General features: G+C 44.9%; 1 protein-coding gene across 50 annotated transcripts in view; it reads right to left on the reverse strand.

Moving 5' to 3' along the window:
• The window catches only part of SRGAP2 (SLIT-ROBO Rho GTPase activating protein 2), a 258,045-nt gene that overhangs the window by 44,822 nt on the left and 200,026 nt on the right, over nucleotides 1-13,197 (reverse strand). For 20 of the 50 annotated variants that reach the window (XR_014054245.1, XR_014054243.1, XR_014054244.1 and 17 more), the window contains 3 exons: nucleotides 6,097-6,181; nucleotides 3,328-3,355; nucleotides 1,605-1,629 (listed from right to left, as the gene is read on the reverse strand). Coding sequence is in view for 25 of the 50 variants with exons in the window: in XM_081492024.1 (XP_081348150.1) it covers nucleotides 1,605-1,629; nucleotides 3,328-3,355; nucleotides 6,097-6,181 (138 nt within the window). In the remaining 25 variants the exon portion in view is untranslated. Of the gene's footprint in view, nucleotides 1-1,604; nucleotides 1,630-3,308; nucleotides 3,356-6,027; nucleotides 6,182-13,197 lie in introns of all 50 variants that reach the window. The other 30 variants (XR_014054246.1, XM_081492027.1, XM_081492025.1 and 27 more) reach the window with 5 other exon arrangements.

The raw sequence follows: 13,197 nt of genomic DNA on the forward strand, positions 1-13,197 counted from the left end.
GAGGCTCAGTTTCAGTCCAGGAAATGAAAGCAACAAACTTCAAGTTCAATCCTGTTCTTACTTTTGAAGAAGGGGGCGGCTTGAGGGGGGCTTGCTCCCTCTTTAACATATCCACCTATTAATTTTAAATGTAATAAATGGTCTCTGGGAGGCACTTCATTCCTCTCTAGTTTTAAATGAAATTATGAGAGAAAGGGGGAGAAGAATGAAATAGAGGAATAAGAGGAAAGAGAACTGCAATGACATTTTTATAATTTAAAAAATGTGTAATTGCATCTGATGGTGTTCTCATTAAAAGGAGATCCAAAATAGAGAAGGGAAAAAAAAATCGTGACCACAAAGCAAAGGCAGATGCCGGCTGTGTTATCAACTTCCCCAGCTGGACGGCCCAGCCAGCTGAAGCAGTGAGATCGGCTGAAGATCCTGCAGGGGCTGCCACGGCCACAGAAGCCACGTGCCCGCTACATTCCATTATCTCCCTGTGGCTACAGCCACTGTGAATTACCCAAAACGATTTTTTAAAGCCTAGATCAGCTTTCCCTTGAGTAGACACAAAGATATTTCTGAGCTCTCTCCACTCCCTCCCTGCTAACTATTGACTGCATAGCTGGTACAAGCTTAGGGAATACAAAACCATTTTAGTATTTGCCATAAAGTATAATTAGGAAGTCAAATTTGTGACTTCCAAAAAAAAAAAAACACCCAAAACTTCAATTAATTTTTTTTTTAAAAGAAGCACAACTGCTGTTTAGATTGCCCACTGATACAGACTGCTGGTGTGCTAAGATCCCGCCTAGGGTGGGTTGTGAGAGCTAGCTGCTCAAGGCTCAGGGTCAGATCTTAATACAATACTGAAGATAATGCACAAAACTGCAGAGTTCAATGTCTCCTGTTTATCATTCCTAGACCAGACTTAATCTTTACATTTGTAGCATGTCTTAGAAATACGTATAGGATAACCGTGAAACCAGAGACAAACAAAAATCTGCAGATTTGGTCTAGGTATTAGCTGCTGTGAGTTACTGACACATTAGTACCTATGTATGAAATGTGAGGCCTCTTTCGTGGTCTCCTAGAGAAGGGGCGCCACTCCAAAGACAGTTCTGGCCCAATCTGCCACAGTCAAACCAGATCTCTGGTACGTAAGAGGGTAAATGGCTAGAGAGGAGAGAACCAGGTCAGAAAGATAGCCATCCCTGCCCCACTAAATCAATAAAGTTGCCGTAATTAAACAGACTATGACTGAGGGGCTTCCCAGGTGGCACTAGTGGTAAAGAACCGGCCTACCAATGTAGGAGACATAAGAGACATGGGTTCAATTCCTGGGTTGGGAAGATCCCCCAAAGAAGGAAATGGCAACCCACTCCAGTACTCATGCCTGGAGAATTCAATGGAGAGAGGAGCCTAGTGGGCTACAGTCCATATGGTCACAAAGAGTTGGATACAACTGAAGCAACTTAGCACACAAGGACTATGACTAAACTGTACATTCCAAATGCTAGCATGAAGTCAGGAAAGTGTCTTCCCCATCCACTGTGGAGCTCCATGAATATCTGGGATGTCACCATTTTTGCAGACATACCTGGCTTTTGTAGGGTCCTTACCTGTTTCCTCACAGTTGAGCTACGCCTGTGGTCAATGGGGAGGAAAAAGAGAAAACAGGATTAAAAACAATCTGTGAGGTGGCTAATGAAATAAGTCACATTAATCAGCTCAGGTCCAGAAGTGGCTAAGAGACTTGATAAGTTACCTTTCAAATAAAGCCCAATCAAGCACTTTTCACAAAAGCTTAGAGGTCTCTGCTTTTAATGTCTGTCACCATTCAAAAGGAGACTCGGAGGGAACTGGCTCAATTTGCAGTAAAATATGTATGGGTTAGACAACAGGAAGACTTCTATGTGCAAGGAGACACTAACAAACACCAAAGGAAGCTATGGTTTTCTTTCTTTTGAAAATCCTTAGGGAAAAGGCAGGGAGTGATTTTCCTGGAATTTAGAGGGTAGAGGGTCCAGACTAGAAGGAATCTTGGTGATTCCATAGGTCAATGTTTTTCAGGCTGTGTTTAGCTTTGGAAGCCTTTTCTCCAAGGGAATCTGATTCAGACAGCAATCTCCCAAGCAAGGAGAGCAGCTCTCTCTCTGAGCAAAGGCAGGAGGTAGGGACCAGAGCCAGGCTGTTGGGCACTGTCTGCCCCTTCCACTAGGCTGCTCTTCAGGAACTCTCTGGAATCCTAGAGCTTCCTGGATCTAGGTGAATGCTCTCTCTTGTCTTATAGATGAGGAACTGGAGTTCAGAGAGGGGAAGAAAATAGCCCAAGGTCAAACAGTGAATAATCCAGCATAAAGAAATTCAGCTCAGCTCTTTTCACTCCTATAGAGCCTTCTGCAGATATGGAACTTCAGGCGAACTCAGACCAAGACTCTATCACCAAGAAGATAGAGTCCACAGAATTCCATTATCCTGGTTCCCTCCAGTCAACAAGACTAGTATATTAATGGGATCTTTATTGTAATCCACAATGACAAAACGATGAAAGGCAAATGAAGGTATTTTTGAATAATGAGCCTATAATTGTAAACGACCTCATGATTATTGTATGTGCTGGCAGATATAAGTGGTTTATATAATGGGCTAACCTGGGGTCTCTAAGGAGTCCAGCTCATTACAGCTCTTTCCCGCATTAAATCAGCACATTTGTAGGCATCTGAGAACCACTGGCTGAATGAAAGCCTTGCTATCCACCAACTCATGCGTTTTCTCATAGCAGCTCCATGACTGAGAGGGAAAATATTTGGCTGGGGTGGGGGAGGGCAGGGGAGGTGGGGAAAGACGGGGAGGGCTGCATACTTGTACATCAGGCAAGGATTTGTATCAATGCTGTTGGTGAGCAATGCAACGTAATATTTCATTATCCAGTGACAGTCACTATTAGAGGCTGTCATCTTTTCCACGTGTAAAAGAAATCCTCAGGTCAAATGCTATCTTCTGATCTTCCTTCCCTGGGTCAGAGACTTCCCAAAACCCACATGGTGAAGTCTAGACACTCAGGTGAGGTTACCAGGGTCCTCCAGCATTGACCATTTCAGGTCACTGGGACTATTTCAGCAAATGATAATTCCCTTCACTCAGTTCTGTTCAGCAAACCTCATTTCCATTTAAGGCCAGATGGGGTCAGCAAGGCAAAGGGATGGAAGCCACCCCTGCCCTAGCCCACTCCTTTGCAGAGCCATCCAATGTGGCTAGCTCCCTAGCTCAGCTCCTTGGCTCTTTACCCGCCCAGGAAGGGTCTCTCTCCATCCCCCCAGGGCTGTCCCAGGCCACACCTACCTGGCCAGACTGCAGTCTGTCCGCTGACCTGTTGGAAAGACAGAGGCAAAAAGCACGTGTTGAAGCAAATGAGGTGAATGGCGAGACCTGCTCCCAGGAACGACAGTGTCTGCCCATCTCCCCAGGGAGCCTCTAGCCTCACGTGGTGACTAGACTTCCAGGAGAAACAGAAGGCAGCACCCAGGGCCTCTTTCCGGGCAAGTGCTGTTCCTGCTGCTTGTTCCCAGCCCAGGGCTGCTGGAGTTCTGGTCTGCTTGCCAAGTCTGCTTCCCAGTGGGGAAACGGGTGGACACAGGGGAAAAATGGTAAGGCGGGTCATACCTTAGAGAACAATTAGAAACATTCCCAGAAATGAAATTTAGCTTTTCTTCTCTGTGTACTGGTGTGTGTATGGTGGGGAGAGAGGGACAAACTTGCTTGCCCTTCAGTATACGCATGCGCGCGCGCACACACACACACACACACACACACACACACACACACACACACGTGCTTGAGGGTGGAGAGTGGAAGGGGAAGAAGGAAGGAATAGTTACTTGGGGAGAATATGCTCCATATGTGGAAGCTCTCGTTTTAGATTCATACTAAATTCTCAGTGCCAGCAGGTTGGGCTGTATGAGATTTAAAATGCTGATACTGCTATTAGACTGGGGCTCTCAATCCAACAGCGGGCCCTAGTACTAAATTGAAAGGACCACAGCCAGCCTTAAAAAATGAGATTGAAGACCTTAACATTTATGTGAAGTATTCTTATGCTTTTAAAAACTTGGGCCATTATGTAATCTGTGTTGCTTTTTTGGGTCCGCAGTTAACCGAGCTTAGTCTGTATGAGACTGTATTAGATACACCAGGGAAACTGTAAGCAAGAACTGAGCTGGAGGACAGATCAGCTCCCACGTTGCTGCAGAGGCAACTGCAAGGGCGGGGGGAGGGCAGGGCTCTATCTTGCCTTTAAAGGTTGCTAATTGTTGATTACAGTTCAGCTCATATTGAACAACACCCTCCCCCACCCGAACAGTCTCTCTTACTAAAGGCTCAGCTTTCATCTGCAAAAATATTATTCCGAGCCATTATTTCCAACATCTGTCCCATTTCCATTCTGGAATATTCATACACATCAATTATCTCTCTGTGGCAAGAACAAGGGGCTCTTGCGTTTTGATGACAAATGCACACAGAAGGCAGGGACATGATGACTTGCACACAGGAAGATCTATTTTTTTCCTATTGCCAGAACTTGTCATCTTTAGATGAAGGCAATGTGCAGCACTAATGAACGGTCGCCAACCTTCGCCCCCTGTAAGTAGCACATTTGGTATAGGCATGTATGTTGCAAACCCATTCTCTCTCTCACATACACACACACACACACACACACACAGAGTCTCTCTCTCACGCTCTGAGGCTTGTTCCCCATCTCACTTATGGGTCATACTTAGACTATTTTGGCAAAAAGAAATCACAGTTATAACTTGTTTCAAATAGTTCTGGGCATTCTTTCCTCTGATTCCCTATGGAGCAATCTGCTAACCCAAGAGTAAAGACTTTCTATAAGCAAAGTTTAGACCTGTTCAGCCTGAGTCCCTTGGGTGTGTATGTTGGGGGAGGAGTTGGGGAGAGAAGAAAACAGAAGTTACTTAACAGGCTTTCACCACATAAAAGAAAATGCATTAAAAATCACAAGATCAAAGACATTAGAGATAAAAGAATTAATCACCAGGGGGAATCGTTCAGGGTAGGAGAACAGGGTAAGAAGGGTGGGTTAGGAGGCTCTGGAATGGAAAGTGGGGCTCTGATTCCTGGGGCATTTGAGCCAATGAGTGCTGTACACTTGCCTAGATTCTGCACTCAGTCTGAGGAGAGCTCAAGAATTTATTTGAGAACATCCTCTCTCTGTGAGAATGCAGGTTTTGCCTTTCACTGCCGGTACTACCTGTGTACTACCTGTCTCCGCCCTGTCTTTAAGCAAGGAGATCAGTGGGGCAAGGAGGAGGGGGCAGGGCTTTCAGTGGCATCCCCGACCTGGGAATCCCATTGATCAGAGGATGCAGAGATTTGGGCAGGAGACCTGGGCAGGGTGCCAAAAACCCCAGGGAAGCTTCTCTTTCAACTTCTGCCTTCTGTTTGACAGCTGAGGAGAAAGTCCAGAGTGCCAGTCCACTCCTCTGCCTTGATACTTTCCAGGGTCTGATTAAAATCATCTTATGAGACCAGACAGTCTGCTCAGCACCAGAGCCTCCGCCTGGCCAAAGCTAGGAGAGGGCTGCCTCTGAGCCCCAGGACCCTTCAAAGCAAGAGAAAACCACTGTCCACCCTGACGCTACTGGCAGCTGCAGTCTGCCCAGCACCCCACCCTTGGGATGCCTCTCCTTTGCTCAGAGCAGCTGTGTGGCTCACCTCACAGCTCCCTACCTTCTAGATCCAGCCTCCGTCCTGCCACAGAGGAGCCAAGTTTGACCAAAGGGAGAGGAAAGAACCCATCAGCTCCTTGGCCTCAGCAGTAGCAGAGGAGGTGCAGGAGGGGGCGGAGAGCACGCATGCTCCATTGAAACAAGTAGCTGATGCACACTGGTATTTCATTAAGCCTTTCCCCATTACTCAAGCAGTCATCTGGGGCGTGTCCTTCCACATGGAACAAGCGAGGAAAAGCAATGCGTTCACATAACCAGATCGGGGCCACTTTGCTGAGGAGGGAGGCACGTGCTCAGCACTAGTGCCAGGACCCAGCCTGCCCCTTCCTGCCAAGTCTCCAGCAGAGCCCACACTCACTCTCTCCCAGGGTTTTCTGGAGAAGGTCGTGCTTGGCTTGTAGCTTGGTGATGAGGTTCCTGCCCTCCAGGTACTCCTTCATTTTCTGTAAGGGAAGAGGAGGACAAAGAACATTCAGACTCCAGAAGGGGAGAAAAAAAAAATCATAGACGCTCAGCTGTACAATTCCCTTTCTAAGAGGGCCTTTGGTTTCTGACCCAATTTCCACCGGGTTCATTTTTTATTTTTTTTTAAAGGCCCTGAGCATCTGAGCAGCTGCTGATTTTCCTGGTGGATTAGTGTCCTGTTTTATGTCTTCCTAGGAGCTCCACGTCGGCCACTGAAAAAAAACTATCTCCTTGAGTCCGAGCCCCTCATCCATCTTTTTCAGCTCCACCGAAGAGCTGCGAGTGGAGGGACTCACCGAGCCCGCCTTCCTGGTGTGAGGACACACACCTGCGGCTTGTCAGCTTGTCCCCTCTCCTGACACCCTCTCCTCCAGGCCCCTCCCAGGGTGCATTCCTTCACACCAGGAGCAGTGTCAAGGTTCAGCCCAGCCCTGCACTCAGAGCATCTCTATCTGAGCTGTATTTTAACTGGCCTGCTCCTCTATTCTGCACGGAGTCTCTGCAGAAAGCTTGGGATTTCTGAGCACACAGAGGGAGGGGCTGCCACACCCCACTTGCATAACACACACTGGAGCTTCCAAACACAGATGAGGTTTATGGAAACGCGATCCCATCTGTTCTAACAGTCAAAATACGACTGCTGCACTGTGCTTTGTGACTGACTGCTCTCAACCCTTGTCTGCTCAGTGAGAGACTGTATTTCCCTGGACAATTCAGCCAGTCTTCAAAACAACCCTATGAACCATGACAACCATTATCCCCGTTTTATGGATGAGGACATGGAGATTTGGGGAGATTCATTCAGTAAGTGGGTCTAGGTCAAACAATTAGTGAGTGGTGGAGCCAGTATCTACCTGGAGTTTGGCAATACAATGTGTTACTATTTTTTAATTTATTTTTTGGCCACGCTGCGTGGCATGTGGGATCTTAGTTCCCGGACTGGGGATTGAACCTGCACCCACTGTAATGGAAGTTTGGAGTTGTAACCACTGGACTGCCAGAGAAGTCCCCAACATGTGCTTTTAATCATTATGATAAAGTGCTCAATCCACTATAGTGCGGAGCAGAAAAAGGAGAGAAGCAGAATAAAACCAGTTTTTAGAGTACTTTAGCGTGCATTTGACTCTCAGGATATTTCCATACAGCATACAGGGTTCCTTACTGCAGGTGAGGACAGGCAGCAGGTATTGCTGATTGCTGCAATCCAGTGAATGGTGGTGCCAAACCGGATCCCAGGCCTTTGGACTCTCATCATGGTGTCTTTCCCACCCCGCCCCACTGCTATTCACAGGCATCTCAGTTTGCCTTGGATATCTTCTGCTACAATGGTTCATCTGCTGGGTCAGGCTCATCTGCCCACTTCTAAACTCAGAGGCAAAATGGCAGTGTCTCCCTGAGTGTGATCTGTGAATCACTGGTGATCCATGAAGTAGTTGAAGAGGTAAGTGGATATAACACTTAAAATGATAATTGTTCTGTCTTTTTTTTAAAGTACTAACCAAAAAGTATAGATCAAGCCTTTGGGGTGAAAGTAGAAAGAAAAGGTAAAAAAACTGTGAGTTACTTTAAATCTCTCTACCTTTCTGTACAGTGTGAACTTTCAACTGAGTGCATATTTCTCTCTCTCCCTTATAAAAACAAAGAAAAACGCAGCTTTCTCTGGGATGCTCATCTTCACCCTCCCACGTTCACCCAGATGCTCCTGCGTAGACCTTGGCAAATCTCTGACAGCAGTTCTCACCCAGCCCTGCCGTGGAGGCTTTGTTGCTCCTGTCTCTTTCCCTCCAGATGATCTCTTCTCTATGGTTGGAGACCATGGCATTCATTATTCTTTGCATCCCTGATACTTAGTACTATGCCCACCGGATAGCAGACACTCAACATATCCTCGAAAATTAGTAAACAAATGAACAGTTTCACTCTCCTCTGGCTAGAACCTTCCTCAGCAGTGACTAACCGTGCCTCCAAGTACGCCCCTACTCTCTGAATTAAACAGAAGACAAACAAGCCCTGTGCCACGTCGTTTCTGCTGCTTCCCTCATGACCTGTTCCCTCTGCTCCTTTGTGCTTCTGCACGAGGACATCTGCTTAAAAACAGGCTCTGTTGCCACCTTCCTCTTCCCATCTGCTCCAGCTGCCAGCTCACCTGCTGTCAGTCTTCCCAGCGAGACACCCTAATCCCCAACCAATGCCAACTGTGAGGCTTGGAACAGTACTTCAGGTCTCAGAGGTGAAACACCTTCAGGAAACATCCACTGTGAACATCTGAACCGCCAGAGGCCCCTCTTTGGAAGTTCATTCCAAGGAGACTCTAAAGGTTTCCTAATGAGGGAAAATTTGCCCATGGTAACCCTTAAAATGAGACCAGAATGCTCAGAAAACAGACAAAATTCTGAAAGGAGATGCAAATTCCTTCCCGTCACTCATGCGTATACTTGTGATTTCAGAAATCATTTTTTTCTTTCATGTTCACAGTGCACTGCTTAACTCCAGCTGTCACTCAGTGAACCATTAAAATAAATAACCATCTGATAAAGAGGTATGATGAATTACCTTTTTGGGTTCCACTAAATCCTGAAGGATCAAAAGCTGTGTCAAGGTATGACCTGCATCCCTAATAGTGGAAACAGTGGTTAGAAGTTTTCCATCTAGCTAAGCTGGGTATGCGGAGGTAAAAGCGTCCTACTGGCAGGCATACCATGTATCACTCTCCTGTCCCGCCCATAAAGCACTCATCTCTACAAGAGGCTGATGGGAGAGTGCCCGCGCTTCCCTGGGGGAGGGCTCAGAGGGTTCAGGTGCTGCTGTCCTGACACACAGTGAGGGGAGCAGAGACAGCTGAAGGCAAGGGAGGAAGGTGCTTTTCAATGAATTCTGGAGATTCAGGGCCAGGAGAAGGACTGTTCATGAGTAATTTCAAAATCCTTCCTTGGGCAATAAGAGCCACTTTCCTTATCTAAACCATGTCCCAATATTAGGTAATTAATTTTCTTTCATTCCACTTCCTCTACTCTGCTCCTCTCCCCAAACTTCTAAAGGTAAAGTGATTACCTGGACTTTTCCTCAGTGGAGAAGAAAGACAAGGATCACGGTCAATTCCAGATCACCAAAATGAAGTCACATTCCTAAAACACAGTCTGACTGCCACATCCCATGAGCTGCTCCCACCTGCCATCATTTAACACTCAATATTACTAAAACTGAGAATTTCTTTCAAAAGTAGAAGGGGAAGCAAGAGTTTATTGGATGATTTTGGTTTTTGCCATTGTGAACCTTCAATTCAGTTCTTATATCTCATTAATTTCTTCCCTAATAATTCTTAATTGAGTATTAACAGTCAGTGATGAGCTTTATTCATTGAAAAGGATTAGTATGATAATTTTTCTTTTTGAACCCACCCTCTCTGACAGACATTTTAGTTGCAATAAAGTGAAGAAGGCTAAGTTGGTATATTTGAGTCCTACCACTTGCTAACTCTTCTGACCTTGGGCAAGTCACTTAACTCCCAGAACCTAAGTTTCCCTAACTGAAAAATGGGGATAATATCTTTTTTCACAAGGGTGTTCAAGAGGAAATAAAGATAACAAACATGACTGTGACTGACGTGAACCAGCAGATACTCAAAAGTGTTCCTTATACAGAATCACTTGGTCAACTAACTGAAAAACAGTCCTTCCCTACATTTCTTTGCTCTATGTTAATACTTAAGAAAGCTTGGCAACTCCCTGACAGCCCAGTGGTTAGGACTCTCACTGCCAAGTCCTGGGGCTCAATCTCTGGTCGCGGAGGTGAGATCCTCAACCCTCGTGGTGACACCAAAAAACAAACTCAAAGCAGGCTTCAGCCTTAAAAAGAAAAAAAAAAAAGAGGCACAAGAAAGGTTTTCAAATTTAATTTTAAAATGCCTCCTCCCTTTAAATACATTTTTATCATGGTACTATACAATTCATGGACCTTGCCTATGCATTAAACTTAATCTGTGAACTCAAGGTCACAAGTATCCACCATGATGAGAAAGGGGTGGCTGGGAGGAGTGAGCTGTGCCTAGTCAGCCCCGGGCAGTGCACAGAGACACACAGATGTCATTCCTGGGCCTTCTTCCCCACCAGTCAAGCACACTGACATTTCCCCTCCTACCCGTCAATTTTTAAAGCAGGAAACAGCTGTCAGACAGAATACACAATAGAGCAAACCTTTCAACAGGAGCATATCTCCCCAGTTGAATTGACATGGCAGGGGCATTCATTCATTTGTACCCACTTAGTACACATTTATCATGTATCTGTTTATTCTTGGAGAATACCAAGAAAAAAAAGATCTTGGATCACACCACGTCTAGCAGTCTTAGAGCACTGTCTGTTCAATGGCCAAGGAACAGGTTCCTCTACAACCTCTTACCTTACCCAAATCTGTCCCTCCAAATTCAGGCAGCCTAGCTTTGTTTATTTTATAAACAATTCTTCCTCATTTCTTCTCCCATTCAAGAATCCCATACTCCAATCCCCACACAAGGAAATACCTGTAGGGTTTGACAGTACTTAGCTGGTAGTGAGCAGACTAGAGATCTCTTCACAAAATTAGAGATATGGAGGGAACATTTCATGCAAGGATGGGCATGAAAATGACAGAAATAGTAAGGACCTAACAGAAGCAGAAGAGATCAAGATGGGGTGGCAAGAATACACAGAACTGTACAAAAAAGGTCTTAATGACCTGAATAACTATGATGGTGTGGTCACTCACTTAGAGACAGACATCCTGGAGTGTGAAGTCAAGTGGGCCTTAGGAAGTATTACAACGAACAAAGCTAGTTGGAGGTGATGGAATTTCAGTTGAGCTATTTCAGATCTTAAAAAATGATGCTGTTAAAGTGCTGCACTTAATATGTCAGCAAATTTTGAAAACTCAGCAGTGGCCACAGGACTGGAAAAGGTCAGTTTTCATTCCAATCCTAAATAAGGGCAATGCCAAAGAATGTTCAAACTACTGTACAATTGCGCTCATTCACATGTTAGTAAGGTTATGCTCAAAACCCTTCAAGCTAGACTTCAGCAGTTTGTGAACTGAGAACTTCCAAATGTATAAGCTGGTTTTAGAAAAGGCAGAGGAACCAGAGTTCAAACTGCCAACATCCACTGGATCATAGAGGAAGCAAGGGAATTTCAGAAAAACATCTATTCCTGCTTCACTGACTAGGCTAAAGCCTTTGACTGTGTGGATCACAACAAACGGGAAAATTCTGAAAGAGATGGGAATGCCAGACCACCTTACTTGTCAAATCTGATGTGGGTCAAGAAGCAACATTTAGAACTGGACATGGAACAACAGACTGGTTCAAAATTGGGAAAGGAATGTGACAAGGCTGTATACTGTCACCTTGCTTATTTAACTTACATGCAGAGTATATCATGCAAAATGCCAGTCTGGATGAATCACAAACTGGAATCAAGCTTGCCAAGAGAAATAGCAACAATCCCAGATATGCAGGTGATATCACTCTAATGGCAGAAAGTGAAGAGGAATAAAAGAGCCTCTTGATGACAGTGAAAGAGGAGAGTGAAAAAGCTGGCTTAAAACTCAACATTCAAAACACTAAGATCATGGTATCTGGTCCCATCACTTCATGGCAAATAGAAGGGGAAAAAGTAGAAGCAGTGACAGATTTTATTTTGGGGGGCTCCAAAATCATTGCGGATGGTGACTGTAGCCATGAAATTAAAAGACGCTTGCTTTTTGGAAGGAAAGCCATGACAAACCTAGACAGCATTTTAAAAAGCTGAGGCATTACTTTGTAGACAAAAGTCCATATAGTCAAAGCTACAGTTTTTCCAGTAGTCATGTACAGATGTGAGAGTTGGACCATAAAGAAGGCTGAGCACTGAAGAATCGATGCTTTTGAACTGTGGTGCTGGAGAAGACTCTTTGAAAGTCCCTGGAACTGCAAGGAGATCAAACCTGTCAATCCTAAAGGAGATCAACCCTGAATATTCATTGGAAAGACTGATACTGAAGCTCCAATACTTTGGCCACCTGATGCAAAGAGCTGACTCCTTGGAAAAGACCCTGATGCTGGGAAAGATTGAAGGCAAAAGGAGAAGGGGGAAGAAGAGGATAAGATGGTTAGATAGCATCACTGACTCAAGGGACATGAATCTGAGCAAACTCCGGGAGATAGTGAAGGACAGGGGAGCTTGGCATGCTGCAGTCATGGAGTCGCAAATAGTCAGACACGACTGAGTGACTGAACAACAACAACAACAACAGCCTATGAGAAGGGAACTGGTTAAATGAATGATGTAACATCTGTCTGTATAAATGAAATTCTGCTCAGCCATTAAAAAAAGAGTTAGATCTTTTTGGAATAAATTGAAGATAATATCCCAAATAAATTAAGTAAAAATAGCAAAGTGAAGAACAGTATTGATGATACACTTCCATTTGTATTTCTATTTATTTTATTTTCTCGTATTTCTAATGTAATAATATTATATTAAAGGGTGCATCAGTGGTTGTGCCTACACAGAACACCTTTGGAAGGATACAGAAGAAACTGGTGTCAGTCACTGGCAGGAAGTGGGGGTTGGGAACAGGTAGAGGCTTGACTTTCTTGCTTTTTTGAAATCTTTGCATCTTTTTCTAAAATCTTTAATAGTTACAATAAAAATAGGCAATGAGAAAAAAGGTGGACAGTGTTGGATTGCGTGTTACAGCAGATAAGTGATACAAAGCCAAGGAGATCATAAAACCTCTGTCTTCTCACTTAGAGCAAAGGAGAGCAGAAAGCTGAGCAGTTCCCGAGCCTTCCCCTGACCTCAGCTTCCTCATCAGGGAACAGAGAAAACGCCCGTGTCTTGACAGCAGGAGACCAGAAGACCAGAGTTCTGGCTTCAGCTCTTGCTGAAGACCTTGGTCAAGCTACCCATCCTTTTTGAATTTTTGTTGTTTGTTAGTTCTTAAAAAAAACCTTTCAAATGAGAAGATTTGGCTAGATAAT

This window comes from Giraffa tippelskirchi, chromosome 5 (genome assembly GCF_054371585.1).
Source record: "Giraffa tippelskirchi isolate mGirTip1 chromosome 5, T2T-mGirTip1v1.2.pri, whole genome shotgun sequence".
Lineage (NCBI taxonomy): Eukaryota > Metazoa > Chordata > Mammalia > Artiodactyla > Giraffidae > Giraffa > Giraffa tippelskirchi.